Genomic DNA, 24,253 nt, shown 5'->3' on the forward strand with positions numbered 1-24,253 from the left:
CGAATTATTATAATATAATTCGAATATATATAAACATTGATATGAATATTGATTATCTTTAAAGTATGATTATCAGGAAAAATAATTAAGTACTATTTTTATAATATTATATCAGAAATTCATAATTATATATTCTTTTTCTTTTTTTCAGAATTTGTAAATTATTTATTTATATCGAATTAATTTGAATAAAAATTAGAAATGTTTAATACTTATATTTATATGATATGTAAAATAAGAATGACATTTTATCGTAAATAAATTTTGTCTACACCAGTGTTCATATCCGTTGCGACAATATCATGCACTTCCTTTCATTTTTCTTTGTATAATAATTTTAATGATATATGGAATTCATATTTATAATATATATCTGAAATTAATTTCTTATTTTTGATATAAAAATTAAAGAATAATTTTTTTTTTATTTAAAAACTCAGTTTTTTATGAAATTTATATTATTTTATAAAAAAAAATATATATCCTGTTTTTATAATTATTTATATATAAAAAAATATTATTAATTATTGACATTTATATTAATTCAGATTATCTATGCAAATTAAAATTATCTTTTATATTAATGTAATATATGATTTTATATTAATTGAATTAAATTACATACAACACAAACATAATATCAGACATAAATAAAACAACATAATAAACTTACACGACTAGATCTAAATTCGTGAATTATAAGTGATAAATCATTAATAATCATAAATATTTTATGATTAAAAAAGAAATTTAAGTAATTGAAATTATTGAATTATTATATAATATAAATAATAATTGATTTCAGCTATTTTTATTCCTTCAAATTTAATTCGTGAAAAAGAAACAAAGAATTTTTCAAAACAATCTTATATTTTTACAGATAAAATAAATCTAATATTAACGCACTTTTTGTTCCATATCATGAAAACAATAGAATCTTTTTACTATTTTTCAACATTATTAATTTAACTTAGAATATAATATTGTTTTTTTTTTGAATTAAAAATTAAGACATGTTTTGAAAGAAAAATAATGAAAATAATGATCAATTGATATTCTGTTTGTAATCACGCGCCAAAAGTATTAATAAGGAAAATGATTAATAAGAAAACAGAAATAAGATAAAAATTAAAGAATCAGCGCCATCTCTTTACCGTGAGTGAAACTAATATAAACAAGAACAAATATTAGAAAAAGAATAGAAATAAAATAAGAAATAAGATGACGTTAATGTCATTTCTCAAATGTCGAAAACAATTCTTCAAAGAATTATTTTTTTGGAAATGAATTATTTTTTTTTGGAAGATAGTGCTTTTAATTCTTGCTCTATTTTATCCTGCCTTTAAAAAGATATCTTTGAAATCCAAGAGATAGTACTGACAGTCGTCAACTGCTTATTAACTTTTTCTTTTATTTAATCTCTTTGTATATGTATTTCATCTGTAGCATTCTAGATGACGCTGATTTCACAATTTTTAATCTATCTCTGTCTTTCTGTTCATATTTGTTTTTCTTGTCTATGCTTCTATAAAATATTTTGAGATAATTTAAGAGACAATTTTAATATTTAATTAACAATTGAAAACCAGTGAAAGAGAAATAAAAATAAGAAACGCTTTAAAACTCTATGATTTTGATAATAAAATGTTTTAATTTTTTTTTAATTTTTATGAAATTCAATATTTGATTGTTTGTTTTATATGAATAGTAACATATTTGCATATTAACAAGATGTCCAAATAAATTTAACTCAATAACATCATATTTAAATTTCTGTTTATTAAAACAATTTCAAGTTGATATTATTTTCATTGTATTATAATAATTGTTTTGAATAATAATTCTTATTTGGAAAATTGTGCAGTCTATATACTTATGAACAACTACTCAATTGATAACGAATAAATATCAACATTTAAACGAAACAAACAACATTTAAACGAATCTATCAATTCGTATAAATAATATTTTCTAAATTATTATATATTTGATATTTTAAAAAATGAATAACATTGAAATTGAAGACTTTTATCATCATGATTTTACAACGGCTTCAGAATGGGAAGTGTTTATTGCAAGATTGGAAGAAATTATGCACGAATGGAAATTACCAAATACAAAAATCGGTCCATGTTTAAAATCTGGAGATTTTATTAACTACCAATGGAACGAAAATTCGGAAAAACTTCATTTTGCTGGTTTGTTAATATAAAATATTAATATTTTATTTTGATTAGAATTCAAATAAAATGTATTTCATATAGATTTTTTCTTTTTATTTAAATGGTGACATATAATGAAAACAGATTTTATTTTTATTACAGATGCAGAATTTACATTGAAACATTTCAAATTAAAATTAGAAGATAAAAATACAGATAATCCTTTAGAAGAAAGTGATGAAGAAAAAATACAGTGTCACAAGGATGCATTAAATGCATCAAATGATTTTACTAGAATTGATGGAAATCATTTAGAAATAGCTCGCTATTATGGCATTAGAGAATTTCTTGTTTTACAATCCTCTAAAAAAGATTCTGTGATGGATGAAACTAAAATTAGAATTTTACTTAGTTCTCTTGCAATTGCAGCAACTAATGCCAATTGGTAATTAAAAAAATTATTTGTTTGAAATTATATATTATCATATGATAATAAGAATTATAAATAGATTAATTATTGTAATAATAATATAATATTTATTATTTTAGTGATATACCTGCATTAGTACAAGTACAAGAACCATGGCAAAAAATGTATCTTGGAACAAGTATTGGAAAAGGAATTTGTACTCACTTTGATATGGTACATTTAAAAAAAGTACCTTTGCACTGCAAGTACCTAACTGGTACGAATACAGTTTTTAACACAAAAGTATAGAAGTAATTATATTAGTTTATGCAATTTGTATTTTGTAATTTGAATCATATTATTTTTTCAGTAGTATGATAATTTCTTAATAAATATTATTTTTAGGTTTACTTGCTTTATTCAAACAGAAAGTTGGAGAAGGTTGTGGAGCAAGACTTGATCCTGTAATGATATCTGTAAGGTTTTCATATTTGTTGAAAGATTGGACTAATAGCACATGGACTCAAGAACCTCCAGATTTTGATTTCATGCAAGGAGAAACATTAGGTGTAGCTGAACTTGGAAAACTTCCATTTGGAGCAACATATGATCCAATTGCGTAAGATTTTTATATTATTTTTATATAAAGCAAAGTAATTAAAATACATAAATTTTTGAAGAATTGATTTAATTAAATTATTATAGGGAGCTTCACTTATTTGCCACATGGCCTGAAATGTCAGAAAATGTAGTTGTCGATAGTGAAGGTTTTACAGATTTAGAACCACAGTTTGCCCTTGAATGGTCTGTGCAAGTAAAAATGGTTTCTTCGCCAGTCTGTTTACTTGGAGAATATTTAACGGATTTTTTACATCTTTGTAATAATCAAAAAACTATAGTAGATTTATTGGGTGATGCTGTTATTTATGCTCAACAAGAAGATCAAGCATTCAGTTCAGTTTTTAACATATTAACAGAATCTAGAATACCAACAATTTCAACAGTTGTTAGTAAAGCAACTACAAAGAAGAATAAAGATATAGAAGGACCAATACCAGAAGAAATATTATTGTCAATACTTTATTTTCTCTTTCCAGATGCAGAAGAAAATTCTGTAAGTAATAATTTTTTTGATGTCATAGTTTCAGGACAAATAATCATATTTTTCAATTAAATTTTTATAGAATTTTCTGTCAATTTATTAAGAGACATAAACAAAATACGATATTTTACTTTTATCATTTTCTAAAAACTATTATATTTTGATTGAAAAATAAATATAATTGCAGAGATAATTAAATTCATTAATGTTATAGAAAACTCCCTATGGTGACTTGACTATATTTAATGTGGATGAAGACCAAGGGAAAGGTGTAAAAACGTGTGCAATGGACAGTTTAGTATGGCGTCTTGCAGTTGTTGCAGCACATTGTACGCATAATCTTGGAGGAGCAGCAGCATTAGCACAATTATGGTATGAATTCGTCCAAGAAATTAGATTTCGATGGGAAAGGAATATTCTTATATCTGGGTAAGTATTTGCACGTTTTATTAATTAATTGCATGGTAGAAAATAAAATATGTGAATCCTTATTTTAAAATATTATTATCTATTATTAATTTTAAAAGATGTGATATAATCAAGAAATGAGAAATTATTAATCATTTTTTTATTATTAATTTTTTCTTAATTTATTAATAATTAAAATTTACTAATTCTAATTTATTAATACTAAAGGAGTACATATTTTTGTATGTATATTTATTTTTTTTAATGTTGAAAATATATAAAATATATTTTTAATATATAAAATTATCGTTATTTAGAAATATATATAAAATAGTGTTATATTTTTAATGAAAAAATCTCTCATTGCTAGAACATATCACATGTCATAAAATATTTTAAGATCAGTACAGTTTCTTGTAAACATGCATCAACCAAACATAAAATATTAAACACAATACAGATCTTGATAGATACTGTTTCATGATACAGTCTTTGGATAAAAAGTCATCCATCATTCATACATATTAAATTTGATTTATTTATTCCTATTATTTTTTTGAGAGATCGTGTGCTGAAACTATTCGAGTTTTTTTGTTCAAGCACACATAGTATATTTCTAAATGTGTATCTTTAAACACTTTTTTAATATCGATTATCTTAAAGCTATATTTTAATGTTCTTCTTCATACTATGTCAATACATGTATTACACAGTAATACTTGTAACGACGTAAATCTTAGATTTTTATTTTAACAAATACTTTTGGTTAACGGTTGAACTCTATTCCGTTATTCCGTTCTCCGAATCTTTTAAAATGTTACGTTATATAATACAATTATATGAATACGAGCAGTTCAGATGTTCTGAAAAAAAATTGAACACGTTCACTGAACACGTTTGAGCAAAATCATACACACACAGAGTATTGAATCAAAGAGGCATGAGACCAGTCCTTGTGGTTGGATTGCGTGCCATATATATATCCATATCATGATCAGTCCAATTATTCTCTTCGTAATTATTAAGAGTATGTGTCGAATCGGCTATGCTATATCTGCTACCCGGTCTTGGTGGATTTTGCTCTAAAGTACGATTACACGATCTTGGTCTTTGTCTTCTGGATGAAGAATGTGGTGGCATATGATTGGGTGAGAAATTTGTTCGTGACATTCTATCAGAAGCTGCTGCTAAAGATTGTCGAGATTGTCTCAATTCTGCAAAAAATAAGATGTGACAAATAAGATGAAACAATGATAAAAAGATCTTTTTTCATTTATCAGATAACTTGAACAAGAAATCTTACCTGATCTTGTATTAGCAAGATTGGAAGATAGAGTGTTATTTCCGAAATATCTTGTTGATGTATTGGAAAAACTGTGCTGAGATTGACCGTCAACTATGGAACGAGTCGATACTTTTCCACTATAATGTCCTGTTTGAGATCTAACATCATCGATACAGGAAGCTCTAGTTATCGAACCTAAAAATAGAAATTTTTAAAATATATATAAATTGTTGCAATAATTTAAATAATATTTTTCTTCTTTTTGCATTCCTTAAACAAATTTTTCATATTATTCATATTCTTCGTCGATACCTTGTCGGTCTATAGGAAATATTCTTGGTCTTGGTATACTTCTATTACTATACGCAGATACTTGATCCCATTCTTTCTGAGCATTATAAGCACTGAGAGTTGCCATTGATGATAACGGCCCACCAGGGCTTGGAGTCGGACCAACATTAGAACAACAATTTACTGGTAATCCAGCAATAGGTCCACCCATTTTTGTCTGATCAATACTATGAAGGGTGTGAAGTTTTCTGGCTCTTCGTCGATTCGCAACAATAAATATTATCACGGCAACCACTATAGTGGCACATATAGCTGCACTTGCAGCAATGGTAATTTTATCCATATTAGATGTAGGCGAATTTTCTGTTCTTACTTCTTTACATTGATTGTAAGGTACATTTGCAGGAGTGATGTTTGTTTCTTCTAACGATATTACGCAAACTACAATACATTCCTAAAAAAATAAAATTTAAATATTTAAATCTATATTTTAACATATGTTTAATTAAAATTATAAATAAAATATTTTACTTGTGAAGGAACGTTCTTAATTTTGAATTCTCGTTCACTAGCCTCTAAAGGAGGTGCTTGTTTAAAACTGTTGTCCCCAAACAATCTGTAAATTACTTTAAAACCTAAAATATTAGTTGCTTCTGTATCCCAATATATAATCACCGCATTATCTTGTCTGAGCACGTCTTTAACTATAATATCTTTGTCGTTTAACTTAGATTTGTAAAGTGGTGAACCAAGTACCAATGGTGGCCTTGGTTGATGTTGCTGTAACTGATCTTGGACTTGTTTTGGTGGAGATAATGTGGTTCTCATTATCACTACATTTCCTGTTCGTGCAACAGTTGGTCTGTTAGTGATCGTTTTCGGAGTAGTTGAAGATGGTGTTGTTTCGATTTTTTGAGATTCTGTTGTGGAAGATAGAAGTGTCGTGGTTGATGTGGTTGTTGTTGTTACATTATAAAATACATTGATCGAGGGTCGAGTAATTGGATTATAACTACTAGCTATTCCAGCGGATCCAGTAGGTTCTTTTGTGTCCACACTTTCTACTGTGCCAATTCCTACAATTTCTGGCGCATTTTCGCAGATCATTTCTAAAAAAATTTTTTTGTAATATATATAAAAAATTTCTAATAATTCTGATTTAGATAAAACATAATTAAAAAAGAAATAGAAAAATTAATTTCGAAAAAAATAAAAAATTCTAAATATTTTATTATTAATAATTATAAATATTACCTCCTGGACTGATGTTATAAAAACTTTTATCCTGCAATTTTTGCGGACTTCCACAGAATTGCGGTTTACGTTCCCGACTAGTAACTTGCAAATCTCTCGTTTCTATCCATTCGACGATCCATCGTAATTTGCAATCACAAATAAGGAATCGACCTCCCAAACTCAAACCTCGAAGTGTTCCATTCAATCGAGCTAGAGCCTCTTCCGGAACAGTTGACAAAGGATTTCCATCGATTGCCAATAGAGTTATGGATGGATTTTTTTGAAAAGCATTTACTGGCAGTTCAGTTATTAAATTGAATCCAATATCGAGCACCTAAATTAAAATAAAAATTAAAATTAATACATTATAATTATCATATAAATAATGTAGTAAAGTAAATAGAATTATTAAATAACAATAAATATAATTGAAATTAATTAATTGTAAATTGTAAATTTTTATTGCGCAAACTTCTTTTTTTGAAGCTCACCCTAAGATCTTGAACACTGTTAATAGCAACCATAGGAAAGTCTGGAACGAGATTGTTCAACAAACTCAACGAACTCAATGTATTCTTAATTCCATAAAAGGCATCCGGCCCGATATTCTGAATCAAGTTCCTTTCAAGATTTAATCCAGTCAACGAGTCGAGTCCTTCGAAAGCTTTCATGCCCGCAGATCCAGGCAATTCTCTGATACTGTTCTGCGATAAATCGAGAAAAGCCAATGTCTTCAGGCCTTTTAGCGCTTCAGGAACTTTTTTTTGTCTAGTACCTTTCAAGTTCAAGTTCTTCAACGTTCTCTCTAATCCTCGAAATGCTCCAGGTGATAAAGTTACTTCGTTATCGGAAAGTTTCAGCGTAATTAATTTCAATCCTGTGAAAGTGTTATCATTCACCTTTGTGATTTTATTCATCGAGAGATCCAATATAGTAAGATTCCTCAAAGTTTTCAAAGTGGCACTAGGAATCTCCGTCAATTCGTTATCCTTTAAATTGAGACTCTTCAAGGAATTTTCTTGTCCCTTGAAAGCTTCTGGCTCGATCGTTTTAATTTGACAACCGGACAATTGCATGTTGTTGATTTTTACAAATCCAAATGAATCGTTCTTTAATACCCCTATGGTGCTGTTGTTTATGTAAAACAAATCTATGGTAGTTTTCGAAACGTAACGCCGTATAGCAGACAGTAGTTGTTCGTAGTTGACGATGTCACATTGTACAGATAATTCTCTGGCCAGATTGTAATCACAGATGCAGGAGCTTTCGAGATCAGCTATGTGTTGCGCCCATGGACAACTGGAGGTTGCTGCCACAGTAATAATTATGCTTGCAAATAGCAGCAACAGCACCGTTGGATGTATATCTGAAAATGTTTGAATTATTTATCTCTTTTAAAAAAAGACCTTTCAAAAAAATATAAATAGATTTCTTTTTAAAGAAATATATATATTTTTTATCGTTTGTATCTAAATTAAATAATTTATTGTAAAAGTAGCACATTTAGAAAACCGACCTACAATTCAACGTATCAATCAATGAAATGCATATTTTCCAAATGTTATAATTTCTATAATTTCTAGAAATTGTTTTTAAAAATTCTATTGTTCATTTCTCTTCTTGAGAGGGTTGAATTCGTTAGAGAAAGTCAACCTGTTTCTTATAAACGAATACATGCACGGAACATGAATGCTTTCGAAATACCGTGCAATTACGCATATAATGTATTCTACAATTACATCGCCACTTATTATTCACTGGGCAACCTTGGAATGGATTATTACATCAATTCGAAATACCATTTTTCAATCGACATATTTTCGATATTTACTATGAAGATGATGTTTGTAATTCGTGGCTAATTATTTCTATACAAATATTCGCTAACTTTATGAGAATATTTTATACCAACCAATTTTTGAGAATATTTTGTTTATGAATGATTTTCTTGCAAAAAAGAAAATTAGGTTAGGTTAGATTAGAATTTGTTTATAAATCTTTGCTTATTGCTAAATATTTCTAAATATTTGCGGTTATGGTTATTATGAACTTGTAAACGATTTCTCGTGTGGACGTGAAAAGGAAAAATGTATTATATGTCGAATGTAGGACTGGGATACAACGGTCATCGAGAACCGTGACGTATGAACAAACCAAAGTTGTGCAGCCTAAACGAACCGCGCAAGCAAAGGTCTATAGACTGAACCCGTTACGAGTCAATGGCCGCAGTAAACGCATGTCCTTGCCATCAAACTCTATCGATGGCACTCGATCAACGGTGTACGAATTATCAACACAATATCAATCGTTGTTTTTTTATATTTCTCTTTCTAATCTATTGTGTTTAACACACACATTAATCATTTTATATTATTTAAAAATATATCTTCTAGAATTATATTTAATCTTTTGAATTGCTTCTAAGATTATATATATAATTTTTATTTATTTTGAAAATTGTGAATATTTTTTTTTTGACGAGTTATTATTTTTATTACTATAATTTTATATCATATAATTTTATATGAAATTATTTTATAATTATTATACCAGTTTTATTAGTATCTACTACAATTTAAAAAGTAAGTCAATTATAGATTGAAAGGAAAATAAAGTTCAGGTAAAATTGAGATTTCCCTTGTGTAATAATTCCCTTTCTATTATCCGTTCTACACTTTCCAATATTTCTAGAAAAAATGTCTGAATAATTCTATTAATCACAACCTTGATCGTTATAAAAAAAATACTAGGTAACTATATTATTTCTTTAATTATGTTATAAAACTTTTCACAAATTGATTATTAACTCTTTGTGAATAATTATTTACAAAATTGTCTAATTTAATTTTTTTTTTTTTTTTTTTGACATTTTTATGAAGATATCATTTCATTTGGTATTTTTCACATTATTTATAAATGTATATATATAAAAGTTTAAAAATTTTTAAGTAAGATTAACATACTTTTTAAACATTTTATATTTTCCTAACTTAATAAATCTATAGTTTGCAACAAAAATAAATGAAACTCAAAGTAAACGTCCTAAATTTTATGCGAAGAGAAAAATTTATACTTGTGATATTCGTATTGTAATTCTATTTAATAATTTAAAGAGAAAATCAAAAGCAATGCAATTCAAATTATATTTGATAAGTAATTATAAATCACGCAATGTTTTAATCAAGAAAGATACTATAAAGATATATAAAATCGCACAAGAAATTAAAAATATTTTCATGAGTGCACATAATTGTAATTGTATTATGTTAATAATGTAATAAAAAATTAATTAATTTTCAAAACTAACGATAATTTTTAAATTTTTTATTATTTCGATTAATTCGATTATATATAAATATTATAAAAAAATAGAATATATTTCATATATAATTATTTCTCTCTATCTATGATATTAGTTATTTTATATGATTACAGAAACGTAATTTTATAAAAATGAAACGTAAAATCTAATAAAAAATACTTTATTAAAAAATAAGATAATATTTTTTGTATCCGTTATAATAATTTACAATACCTTAAAAAAGATCAATGTTTTATATATAGTAGCATCATCTTGATTCAAATAACCTAACAACGTAAATTAATAAGATTAATAACCGGCAATATTATTATAGAAGCAAAGATTCCGGAACTTGTTCGGTTGGCAGGATCGTCGAATTTCTAGAGCAAAGTCAACGATTTGAGTCTCATTATGGGTTGAAAGAAAAGAATGAACAGATCAGAATACTTAATTAATTAATATGTTCGTCACGCCAGATGAATAGATCTTGGAATACTTGTTAATGGGAGCACAGGAGCGCTCACCGTACATTTTATTTTACCATTACTGCCATCTATTGCTTGGCCAATTTCTTTGATAATTAATAGCAATTGTTATAAACGATTCGTTAAAATAGTTTATAAAATATTTATATTGGTGATATGTACTCATAATTAAACTTTAACATATCTGCAATATTAATTACTTTAAATAAATATATAAAATTAATATAATTAGAGAAAGATATTCTTAACATACTTTTTGGAAAAGAAATCGAATGAAAGTTTTTTTTTACAGTTTTTTTTTTTTATGGAAAGATGTGATATATGATATTTAAATAAATTCTGTTCATGAAATTGATGATTTATATCGAAAAAAATCTTATGAAAATTTATAAAAATGTAAATTCTTGAAAAAGTAAATAATATAGAATGAATATAGTAAATAATATAGAAAAAATATTTGAATTTATAAATTTTACTTATACATCTATCAGATCTATTTTAAAATTCAAAAATTTATTCAATGAATTATAAAATTTAATATATAAAGTAATTGAATGGAAAATACTTAACATCTCAATCATCAACTCTACTATTATTGATTAACATACATAGCATGTATGATTATCAGACTATGACAAATGATAATTCCTTGCCTTGATAAAAGATCTTGCTACTATAAAAGAAAATCAAAATCTGGTATAGAAAATAATTACATAATTATATTCTTAAAAAAATAAAATATAATTAAATGATTGTAATTGTTTAAAAAATTTGAGAAATACTTAAACTATTTGTTAATATAGCTATATACAATAGGATATATATAATGTTATAAAAATTCAGATAGTTACATGACTTCATTCTTTCTAAAAAATGAAAATAGTCAAGTGAAAGTTATTCATTATTACGTGGTATTTGCAAATATATCTGACATCATTTGGTATAGCAACATTCCATTGATGTACTTGACTGGTTTGACCTTTCATTGAAGAATAGAGAAATTACTTATAGCGATATTTTTAATATTGCTTCATATAATCATACATACATAATTATAATTGTTTTATATCTAATTTTAATTGATAAACGTGTTATATATTAGTAAAATTGTATCTGTTTTATCGAGCAAAGAATTTGAGAATTGATATTTCAAGAATTGAATATATTCTATTAAATAAATTGCTTAAAAAGTTATTTATTAAAAATTTTTAATATTTATAAAAATTTATATTATTTTTTATAATAGTTTAAAGAATAATAAAATATCCAACTTTAAAATTAAAAAAATATATATACGAAAATCTATATACGAAAATTTGTATTTTTTTAATCTTTATAGGATTTGAGAATGTGCATCTCAATGTTTTTCAAACTAATTTAATCTAATCTTGGAAAAATTTGAAAACATTCTCAATATTTTTTAAACTTGGCAAAATTTGAAAATTTTTCTCTTTAAATATTTTTATATATTTCGCATGATTTGCGATATGATACTTATGCTCATTATGTAAAATTTTTTATTATTTCATTCATCCGGTAATGGAGAAATATAAAAGGCACGTGGCCAGTTCATATGTAGTTGACTATGGAATTCGCGCCTTTCACTTTCGTTCTCTTTCAATTTTCTGTCCTACTCCTATGCACGAAATATCGCGGGCCATGTTATTAAGGTAGATTTATGCAAGATAAAACAGAGGTTTAGAATGTCGATACGACATTACTATTAACCATAGGTCAGCCAGTGTCAATGTTTATCACGGATAGATAGTCAATTCTCACGGTACTGTTCTATATTTTTTTGAAAACTTTTACATGTGTATACAATATAATACGAATACAAACATATTTCTATTATTTTTCCGTGATTTTATTTCTTGATTTAATCTTGTTAAATATGTTGATTAAGACTTGTTTTATTTTCAGTTAAGTTAGGTTAAGTTATATGAATATCGAATATCTATTATATGAATCAAACAATATTATGAATTTCTTTTTACATCAACAGTTTTTAATTTTTTATTTTTTATTTTTTATGTTTTTTATATTTTTTTATATTTTATTAAAATATCTACCAAAATAAATTTAACTTATTATTATTATTATTATATCAATGTAAATTGCTAAAAATCTATGGATGGAATTTCGAAAGTAATAAAAATAGAAAACAGTATAATTAAAAGTTATGAAGCAATGCAAGTGAAAATTTAAACATAAATACTCCTGTGCAAATACAAAGATGATAAATCTTTATTACGTATAATATTCTCACGTGTCATACATTTTTCCCAATTATGAATGTAGAAAATAAAATTGTACGTTAAGAATACTAATATCTTTTTTGTTAGAATTAGAATTATAATTGTAGAATTATAATTTTCTCTGCATAGAAAAAAATTAAAAATAAATAAATTAAGAAAAAAGAATTATATTTTAAAAATATTTAAGAAGAAAAACAAAATATCTTCTTCTATAAGAAGAAAAAATATCAAATTCTAATACAAAAATAGAAATTAAATAAAATCAAAATATATTTTTTATATTACTTTTTTACTTACTTTTAAACTCCAAAAAAGAACTGTTTATAAAAATTTATATTTAGGAGAATTCTTTGTATAAACTCATTAAATTTTTTAACTTATTAAATTTTTAGTGCCTATAAAATTAAAAACAGTATTCAATTTCATAGTATTCAAATCATAGTAATTAATTCATTTCGAAATAGTTTCATATTTTTTTAATGGTATTAGAACACTAGAATATGATTACTGCTTAAATAAACAAATAAGAAAAGAAATTAATTAGAAGAAATTTGATAGAATGCCAAATTTTCACTCTTTTCACCAGTTTAAAATTCTATTACTAAACTTTCCAAACTTTAAAATAAACCAATTATAGTAAAAAACAAAAAAAATTATATTATTATTAAAGAATTCTATTGTAATATCTGTAATAATAATATTTAATGATATTATTTAAATATATAACTAATAGATAATATTGAAATAAACAATGTAAAAACATGAATAGATACAATTGAAAAAGAAGAATCATCGCTGTTCTTATTTGCAAAAAAGCATAATTTTACGAAGCATGTTATAAAATTTTTTATTATATTTTTTTCGAGTAAATTGTTTATATTTTTCGATTATTTTACGAAAATTTATACGAATCTTCATGATCCGTCAGACTTTCTATATTCTTGTAACGGTTTGTGCTACCAGTTGGAACAGTATGCGAAACGAACCGTCGAAGTACTGTTATCCACTCCATCTCACAACCTAGCACTCTCCACAATGAATAAAGAATTTTCTTGTGACAAAGATCTCTGCATTGTTCAATATCAATGTTAATTCAATCTTTAATTCTGTTTTTCTATATCAATCTCCTATTACTCTACACTTTAAAAATTACATATTTATTAATACTATAGAAAATAGAATGAAAATAGATAAAGGTTTTTCATAAATATAAAAAAATAAATAGATATAATTAAAAAAAAGATCAAAAGTCATCTTGTATCTAATGTAAAACTTAACCTAAAAATTTTATGATTAATAATCTTATATAAAAAATATTTTTATAATGGAGATGAATATTTCTGTTAGTATTATTTATTTAGTATTTTTACTCAATATTTTTTTTGCTATATTAAAAAATAAAAAAAAGTGAAAAACCTAAATATCTTCGATTTCTTCGTTTGATCAGCTTTTCTACTCGTATGCCCCTAAAAGTCCGCAGAAAGACACACAGGTGGAATTAGTGTCGCGCAATATCAGGTTTATTTCGTAACTGGTAATTACATTGCTGAAACTATCTGGCAAAAGAAAAAGAAAAGATATTTCTCTTGGACATCGCGGATGCATTCATAAGATAGGATATTGCTAATAATGCAGCATACCATTTCTATGATTGGTTCCGTTTATATCCGATGGGCAATCATTCATTCAAGAAATCAAACGCGAGACATGTGTTAAGTTTCTAACGAGTGCGAATGGCGTAATGTAATATCGTAGTCGAAAGCGGTTAACTAGTATTACTTGATAGATATTGATTACATTATTACAATATGATGTGACAAGATCAAAAAGATTAAAGCTTTTTTTTTGTTTTATTTAGGAATTTTTTAATTAGTCAAATTGAAAATTGTATATTACTTCTTTTTAGGGTAGATATTTGAAATAAACAGAATTGATGAAGTTTATATGGCATGATCACTTTTTTAATGTAATGTAATATCTTTAATTTTTAATATATTAGATAATAAAGATAAATAAAAAATAATTAGATGTAAATGATTGAAAATCAGATTATGGAAACTGAGATAGAGAATAAGTCGAAGTTCACACGAGCTAAACAAATCTTACAGCAATTTCACTATTTTCTTCTATTAGAAAGCAATAGACTTTTTAGGTGTTAATGATCTTCCACGAATAGCGTTTCATGCTGTATTTGTTTGACACATACACTATATTTATCATAAATTGCTTTACTAGTCAATATTGTTTTACTAGTCAATATTGCTTTACTAATTTTATAGTATTTGATAAGTTAATCTATGATTATTACGTAATTCGTAATATTATGTGATTTTAATCAATATTATTACATTTTTATATTTTTACAATCAGTACGAAATATGTATTTGTTTTAAAATAATTTTAGAAATGAATTATCGTTTCTTATTAAGTAAATTCATATTTTAATCAATTTTAAATTAAACGTTTAACATTATTATCTATCTTATTTTATTTTTCTATATCTTTCGAATTTTTCACTCCTTACTTTTTTTTTCATTGACACATGCGCGATGGATTGAAAAGGATATTAATTATATATTCACCTTTATTATATATACACATTATACATTTAATTCTGAGTAGAAGCCATATTATTATATCTCATTAAGAAATAGTTAGAAGACCAGTAATTATTAATAATATAATAAACATAAAAAAGATTATCAAGGATTGGGCATCGGATAAATTGCAAAATTCTCTTCCTTTGAAAAAGATGGGAGAACAAATCTTATTGTAAGTTACGTTGGAAGAACGTAACGCCGTGCGCCTGTTTGTTTCATTGCATGGCGTGAGAACGTGATACAATGAACAACCAAACGTGAAACGCACAAAGGGAAAAACGAAGGCACAATAACTAGGAAATGTAGGATCATCATTGCGTTAATTACCGGATTCAAAAAAACCGTCGCAATCGTTAGAGCAATCGCTTTTGATAATTGTGAATCTTTTTCTCAGCACCCTGATTCGCATTCGAGTCGTTCATTTATCAATATTACACAAACTGAAATTTCATTAATAATTATTTTTCAGCCAAATTACATAATTTTGATATTTTCAAAAATTTCTCTAATTTTTTTTCTTAATATTTTTTTCATTCCCTAATATTTTATTTTCTTGAATTTCATACGGCAATAAATGTCGCATTTTTATCGATCGATGTTACTCGTTGATAATCGGTGAGCGCCAAATCCATCCGCAATTACGCCATCAGTTCTATGACGGAAGTTAAGAAGCGGTTCCGGAAATGAGAGCTCCGTCGGCCGTGCTAAACTCAGTTTCCCTCGACCTTCCCAGAATGTGGGTTAGCATGTACTGACTTAGTCTGAATTCTATGATAACTTTTACGATTTCTAATAACTTTTTTTTTAGAAATATAATTATGCATAAAATATTAATATCAATAAACAAGTGAATTCAAATTGTTAATTAATAGTAGTAATATTTCAACAAAAAGTATCATTGTTAAACATCAAAATATTTTCACGAACGATCATCATTATTATGTATTATATATTATATATTATGATCAATTCTATTATTCCTTAAACAGTCAGCTATTCTATTTATTCATTCGTCTCATAGCGTAAAAGAGAAATCCTTCATTTATTAACATTCACTTCTGCAGTTTATTTTCCCAAGTATGCAAAAAACTCGAACGATCGTGTAAGTACACCGTATACCTTTCTCTGAACGCAATACGATGCAATTTCAAGCCTCTCCACCGCGGATGGAATTGCTTTCAACTACAATCTGCGTGCACTAGGCTTACCGATCATTTCCTTCCGAACCGATAAGAAAGAGAGAAATAAAGAAAGAATAAAGACGAACTCGAAGTCGATCGATAATCGAAGTAATATATATATATAATAGGTGTAAGATATATAAATATACATTTATATTTAATATTAAATATATATTTTACACATTCTAAATCATTCAAATCGTAATTAAACGTTTAATAATCTTTTTTTTGATTGTTTAATTCTTGCAATAGAAACAAAAAAAAGCAGAGTATTATATGGATTAATATATATGCGTAAAATATACAGTATTTGTTTATATATATTATTATTATAATATTTTTTTTCCACATTAAAATCGTTTCTGTAGAAATCTCGAACAGAAATGGATTAATTTATGTATTATAAAAAAATGTTACGCTTAATTAAACAACACTGAAAGAAAGTTGAACTGTAGCTAAAGAAAAACATAGCATTCTGTTCTTTGTTAAAAGGACAGAGAATATGATATTGATATTACATTCAATGAACAGAAGAAGAGAAGAAGAAGAAAATTTCTTATTTTATTTTAAGAATCAAATCAATATCATTGATATGCAGATAATTTCATTTTAATTATCATTTCAAAAATTTTATATACCAAAGTAAATTACATAATTGACATAATAGCTAAAAAAAAAAAATCTACTAGGTATTTATTCTTAAGAAATTATTTTTAATAATGATAAAAGCTTTCTAATTCATATTATAATATTTAAAATATAACATATTTTGTAGAGAATAGATATTCAATTGGAGATTTCAACGCATCACTCCCGGAATAGAAAACTATTATGTTAACTGGAAACTTGTTGTAAATATAATTTATGGTAATCATGCCACATTGTGAGTTCATTAACTTAATTCTCAATATTAAATATTCTCATAAATATCTTATATGTATATTTTTATTTGAGCACGTTTCAAGATTAAAATTTCATAATTACAAAATAAAATTAATCAAAATAAAAGAAATCAAAAAAAAAAGAAAATAGAAATAATCATAAAAAATAGAATATTCTAAAATACTTCGATCAATATATTTAAAACAATCATTCATTATTTCTAAATGAAATAAATTATTAAATTCAATTCGAATTAAAAATTTAACTTATTATTTCAAAAACGAAACAAAATAAAAGCGCTTTTCATTTACTTTTTGTAAACACAATTGTAAATATTATATATCTTTTTCTAATCTATAGGATATTGTAGATCTGTAACCTGTAGAAGTGCAAGTAATGAAATAAAAGAATCGAGGTAGGAGAACAGTATGGTTCGATGGTCATGGCGAGCAAGCAACTGGGCAAGCTAGTATCGCCACGCTTGTTGGACTTTACACAAGGAAATTGTAGAAATTTCTTCGTAATAGTTGCCAGATAGGACGGAATTATCATAATCTTCAATTTTTAGCATAAAACTATGTGGAACAGGACGTAACATTTTTCAAGGTTTTTTTCTTTTGTAAGCTAATTATTATTCGAGCATTGATGAAATAATCTCTTCATATTAATCTCTTTCTTTTCTATATCTAAAAGATAATTATATTTTAAATTTCATTCAGACGAAATTAAAACTTAAGATACACTTATATTTTCGATCGAATTTATTTTCTCTGAAATTTAAAATATCAATAACTCAATTGGAAAATTCTATAAATTATAAAATTCTATAAAATTTGCATTTAAAATCTATTTTACCGTTACAATAATAAATTCAATATTTTTTTTATTCAAATGCATGAACGAATATTATAATTTTCTATAATAAAAATAATATATCAAAATTTGTGCTTAATCTTTTAAAAATATCTTTCCTAAATTTTTAATACATTTATTAAAAATGAATCTGTTGCAATTTTAAATATATATATATATATATATATAAAATATATATATATAAAAAAATAACAATACAAGTATAATTTAATTTCAATTTTACATTGTGTTAAAAAAGTTGAATGTCAAAGTTTTCAAGCAAAACAATTCTCCTAAAGTCGATAAAGATAAAAGATGTCTATCAAATTTATCCTAGCAATGTTATATCCTCCCATGTAAGTAAATACATGGAGAAACATACTATATATGTTGGCCTCGTGTAGTACATGGTTCAAGGTCGGCCAGTACACGCTGAAGACGATACATGAGGTATGCGTAGGTGCATTCACCCTTTGAAACTTGCTGCTATAATATAACTATACTTGTTCAAGCTATAAGGGATAAAACAGCAAAGAATCTATCTATGCAATATCATACAGAAATTCGTAGAGAAATTTTTTATTTAATAGACACGTGTACGATCACTTTTTTTTTCTTTTTTTTTTTTTTTCTTGTATCATTTCTAAACAACCAGCACAATAACGATATTGATAATGATCATTTACACGATCGATGATAAACGCGTAAAATAAATATAATTTATTTAATAAAAATTCATTCACGTTTAAAAAAATTTTAAATTCGAATTTAACGCGTTTATTCTTACATTCAATAATTAAAATTTTTTTTTCGTTTATTAATTTTACTTATTCGTTTATTTATTTATATATATTTATTATCATTGTAATCATAATTAAAATTATTTATTATTATATATTTATTTTGTAAGATAAATTTTCTAGTTTGTATTATTATTGTTATTTAAGAAGAAATAATATAATTAATAACATTATAAGTCATTTAAAATGAAAATAATTCTGAATGAAGATTGTATTGTTAAGTATTTTAAAATTATTATACATGTATATATGCACTTAAGATTGTATATTATAAATGAAAATTAAATTCTATAAAGAAGATTAAAATATAAAATTACGGCAAAAGATATATTATTATAAGATATTTTATTATAAAAAATAATTAATAATATAAAAATAGAAAAATTTCATATTTAAATTTTTTTAAAAAAGATTAAAATTATATAAAAATTTTTTAACATCCAAAATATTTAGAGTTGAGAATTAATCATAACTAAAATTAGAAAACTTAAAACTTTTTAAAAATCAGAAAAAATTGGAAATTAATTAAAAATTTTTTAATATGAAAAACAATCAAAATTAAATAGTAAACATTCGTATTATCAAATCAACTTATAATATCTATATCCTTAAAAAACTATAACTATAAATATAGAATCTAATTTAAAAATATATCTACTTACTCATATTTATTACTATTAGTTTACAGCCTGTTATGATCCATGATGTGTTCCGGCCAAGCCAAATTTTGTTATCACCTCAGTTTTAAAAGAATTATGCAAAAAAAAAAAAAAAAAACGTACGGAGAAACGAAAGGCGGTCTATTTCATACGCGAACGAGCGCACTATGAAGAATATCGTCAAAAACAACGGCCTCTGTTGACGCCACCTGTTGTTACTGCCACTCGAAATGAACTTATATTCCCAGTTATACACTTCGAATTATCTTCAATCTCATGTATGTAATCCGTAGTATAAATCTAATAATCATAATATAATTTAAAATTAATTTTTAAATAATTGATATGAACACGCGTAATCCTCGAACTGTGACACGTTTGATACTGGGAACCGTTAAGTTCGTCTCGGTAGCATCGGCATCACGGTCCTCGACTAGACTGCAAGAATTCGCTGCTGTTCGACCCCCCCAAGAATCTTGTCTCTCTCTCTCGAAGCGATAGACTGAGGTAGGGCAGAATAGTATACGAGCCTTTGGAAAACGAATCTTCAATAGGTTTTTCGATCGTGAACCACTGTCCCAATTTTCGGCGATTATCATATCGACAGTTATGGTAGAAAATGACAATAAAAAAAATTGTCTCATTCTATTTCTATTTCATATAAGGCAAATTTAAATTATTTATAACTTAATAAATAAATTGATACTTTTGTATATTAAATTTTGTTATTTTAATAAATCTCAACAACCGATTTTTGAAAAATCTCTTACGAATATATTAATATTATATATAAATTATTCGGTCTTTTCTTTAGTTTACATAATCATCTTTAATTAAAATTTAAATATTAAAAATTTTCAATTTAAACATATTTGAAATATAAAAGAATTTTAAAAAAATAGAATAATATAAAGATTTTATTAAAATGTATCTATATAAATGTATATATATATAAATATATATATTCGCTATCATTAAATCACAATTTGATTTTTGAATTTAATTATAATAAAATTATTATTTTACAGTAGTTAGTCTTGAAATATATATAAATTATTTCGATGAATTTTTTTTCATTTGCACTTTTTAAATACATATAATAATTATAAATACATATAATAATACATATATATGGTATAAATAGTAATATTTAAAATAACATTTATTAAAATTTTTATATTATATATCAAAATAATATATTAAAGTAATTAAAAAAAAACAAATTTTTATTTATTCTTATAATTACACTAATATTCTAAATTACATTAGTTTTGAAATGTCCATATAGAAACAAAATATATTTTACATTAAAAAATAAATATACGAAATTAAATTTTTAAAATAAAAATATTCTTAAAATTATGATAAAAAATCCATAATTAAATGTTTTTTTTCTTAGAGTCAATCCTGGTTTTCCGGATTCAGTAAGAACATGTATATTGCATCAAAAACTTCAGGTAAAATTCATTTCTTTTAATTTCAAAGTTTAAAAATAATATGTTTATCTAAATTAATTTAATTTTAATTTAATGATATGATCATAATTGTAATTAAATTTATTATTGTAATTGTATATTAAATTTATTATTTTAAAATTTTAGATAAATTTTTTTAATTGAAATTTTAATTTCAAAATAATATAATATATTTTTAATATAATATAATGGTGATACCAATATTAAACTTTTTATTTATTATATTTTATTTTTTTAGATGATGAATTGTTGTATTGAAAAAAAGAAAGCAAGAGAAGAAATGGCACATAAATCTCAAAGTATAGATACTGATGAATTTGAAACAGGTATATATAACATAATAAAATTAAAAATATATTAACCGATTTTATATATTATTAAAATAATATTAATTTTATCTTTTTAAAGGGAAAAAATAAATTTTACTTAATTGTTTAATTTTTTAAAAAATCCAATAAATATATAATTTATAACGTTTCTGATTTTAGCAGAATCAGAAGAAGAAGAGTTTTTCGAATGCACTAGCGAGGAACCAGCAAACGAGGACGATTCAACAAGGACACAGCTGAAAGCGAAACATCTATTATGGAACAAACCTGCAGGACGATTAGCCAAACATCCTTCTCTCAAGTATATAATTTATTTTTATTTTAGTATTATTATATTATTATTGTTGTTGTTATTATTATTACATAATTTAAAAAAATAAATATTGTTATAAATAATTAATTTATGTTTAGATTAATTCAAAGTGGAGATCCTCTTTATTTGCCGATAACGCAAGATCCTGTACCAAAAACAGAAGATCAACTCGAAGAAGATGCTCAAGTAATGATGCAGCTTGGAACTGACAAACATGCTTCAGAAATGCGAGCTAGATTAATGAGTGCTTCATTATTATCTGATATGGAATCTTTTAAAGTAATAATAATATGATATATATAGACCTATAAAATTAATTTTTTTATGCTTAAGAAAAATGTAAACATCTTATACATTTTTTATAGTTCTTAAGAAAAAATATTTAAATGAATATAATATCATAAATAATTTATAAAATAATTAAATTTTAAAAATTAAATTTTATAAAAATAATTTTTTTGCCATAAAAAGTATTTTAATATAAAATTTGATATTTTAAAAGAATTATGAAAAAAATTTTTTTTAATTTTTTAAAAATCGATTAATTACTTTAATTCATATGTGTAGATAGAATTTATCTTTTGAATATTTTTTTATAAAATAATAAAAATTATTTAACAAATATAGGCAGCAAATCCTGGAGCAGTTTTAGAAGATTTCATTCGTTGGTATTCTCCAAGAGATTGGATTGAAGAAGATGAAATAGATGAATGGGGTCAACTTAAAGGTTTTTTTATTAATTTGCTTATATTTTAAATTAGAATTATAAAATAAAAAAAAATATAAAATAAAAAAAACTTAAAAAAAATCAATAATATAATTTATCATTTAATATAGGACATTTATCAGCAAGAATGTTAATTCCGAATAATCCATGGTCTACAACTTGGAATTCAGCTCAACCTGTACCTGCTCATCGACAGAAACGATTATTTGACGACACAAGAGAGGCTGAAAAAGCTTTGCATTTTTTAAGTACAAAACGCATAGGTCAAATTGCTCAACTTCTTTTACCAACTTTAACTCATGCAGCGCTTCATACTTTAAGCGAACAAAAACAAGATGCTCTACCAAATCTACTTGATGTGGCATCCAGTATACTTAATAAATTACAATATGCGACGAAACCTATTCATCAAAAATTATATATATATGAGGTATCTTTAAATTATATAATTTTTCATTTTATATTTTATCAATAAAAAAATAATAAAATTAAAAAATAAATTAATTTTAGGAAATTTTTCGAGATATAGAAGGTATAGAAGCTCTTGTTGCTCAAGTAAATTCGTTACAACATAAATTAGGTGGAAATAATGATTCTAAAGAATTTACTTCGTTTCTCGTCCAATTAATGCGTGGAAAGGAAGTGGAAGTACCAGATGGATCTAGAGGAAATATCGGTTCTCGAATAACAACAATGTTTAGAGATGCTCAAAAAGTATTATATACTTTATTTCATTTTAGATAATGACTATTTTTGAATCATTTAATTCTTGGCATATAAAAAAATTATTAAAAATATAAAGAATCGAGTCTTTAATTTTTTTTTTATATTTTCATTAATTTTTTAATTTTTGAAATTATAATTATAAAACTCTTAATTAATTATTTATTAAAAAAAGAAATATTATTCAATGATAAATTTTAAATTATATATTTAAAATAAATTTTAAGTGATAAATTTATATGTTTTAGGCTGCTCTTGTAATGCCTTCCCTTAACAATCCAGAAATAGATGCTATTGGAGATAGTAAATTTAAATCATTTCCAGAACCTTGCTGTAAAGAATTTATTTTACGTATTGTAACACCACGGCCTTCACCAACATCAACAGCACAACCTCAAAGATTATATGTCTGTCTCAAACGAGATGATATTCGTTTAGCTGGATTCTTTTCGGAAGATACAATATTTTTGTAGTCCATATTTCAACATTTTTTTAACAATTAATTAATTACTACTAAAAGTTCAGTTATTTCTATCATTTTATGTTTTTCAGTTATATAAAATGTATTGTTAAAATATATTTTCTAATTAGCTTAATTCATTTGTTTTTGATTTTCATATTAAGTGTATACATACAATTATTTCATTGTTTTCATAAAAAATAGCAATCATTTTAATATAAATGATATAAAATATATAATAAAAATGATGAAACATATAAATAAAATTTAAACGTATAAATATAAAATTTTTTTCTTTCTAAGAAACTTATGTTA

The 24,253-nt window shown here is 24.6% G+C and overlaps 2 protein-coding genes across 3 annotated transcripts; one reads left to right on the forward strand and one right to left on the reverse strand.

The window, feature by feature from the left end:
- Window positions 1–1,747: 1,747 nt before the first annotated feature.
- Window positions 1,748–24,051, forward strand: LOC122718918 (rab3 GTPase-activating protein catalytic subunit). Of its 2 annotated transcripts, none has more exons than XM_043944325.1 (14): window positions 1,748–2,198; window positions 2,325–2,607; window positions 2,712–2,848; window positions 2,977–3,190; window positions 3,277–3,685; window positions 3,888–4,102; window positions 21,311–21,368; window positions 21,625–21,712; window positions 21,875–22,016; window positions 22,127–22,307; window positions 22,656–22,755; window positions 22,866–23,185; window positions 23,266–23,469; window positions 23,727–24,051. In XM_043944325.1, the coding sequence occupies exons 1-14, from the start codon at window positions 2,003–2,005 to the stop codon at window positions 23,949–23,951; spliced, it is 2,772 nt and encodes a 923-aa protein (XP_043800260.1). In that variant the 5' UTR covers window positions 1,748–2,002; the 3' UTR covers window positions 23,952–24,051. The 2 variants fall into 2 exon arrangements, with proteins under 2 accessions (XP_043800260.1, XP_043800261.1); XM_043944326.1 differs by having other exon boundaries at window positions 21,878–22,016.
- On the reverse strand, window positions 4,380–20,344 carry LOC122718919 (vasorin). Its single transcript, XM_043944327.1, has 7 exons — window positions 19,915–20,344; window positions 7,385–8,259; window positions 6,912–7,227; window positions 6,189–6,766; window positions 5,679–6,111; window positions 5,385–5,561; window positions 4,380–5,295 (listed from the first exon to the last, which is right to left on the reverse strand). Exons 1-7 carry the CDS (start codon window positions 19,916–19,918, stop codon window positions 5,012–5,014), a joined length of 2,667 nt encoding a protein of 888 aa, XP_043800262.1. The 5' UTR covers window positions 19,919–20,344; the 3' UTR covers window positions 4,380–5,011.
- Window positions 24,052–24,253: the final 202 nt, after the last annotated feature.

Source organism: Apis laboriosa, unplaced genomic scaffold (genome assembly GCF_014066325.1).
Source record: "Apis laboriosa isolate Shangri-la unplaced genomic scaffold, ASM1406632v1 scaffold68_cov148, whole genome shotgun sequence".
Taxonomy (NCBI): Eukaryota; Metazoa; Arthropoda; class Insecta; order Hymenoptera; family Apidae; genus Apis; species Apis laboriosa.

Bases quoted from the DNA above. Each gene is read 5' to 3' on its own strand.
- LOC122718919 (XM_043944327.1), bottom strand. The intron at 7,228-7,384 runs GTGAGCTTCAAA...ATTTTAATTTAG, and splicing joins ACAGTGTTCAAGATCTTAGG to GTGCTCGATATTGGATTCAA. The intron at 5,562-5,678 runs GTATCGACGAAG...TTCTATTTTTAG, and splicing joins ATTTCCTATAGACCGACAAG to GTTCGATAACTAGAGCTTCC.
- LOC122718918 (XM_043944325.1), top strand. From the start codon at position 2,003: ATGAATAACATTGAAATTGAAGACTTTTATCATCATGATTTTACAACG. The intron at 22,017-22,126 runs GTATATAATTTA...ATTTATGTTTAG, and splicing joins GCCAAACATCCTTCTCTCAA to ATTAATTCAAAGTGGAGATC. The intron at 22,756-22,865 runs GTTTTTTTATTA...CATTTAATATAG, and splicing joins TGAATGGGGTCAACTTAAAG to GACATTTATCAGCAAGAATG.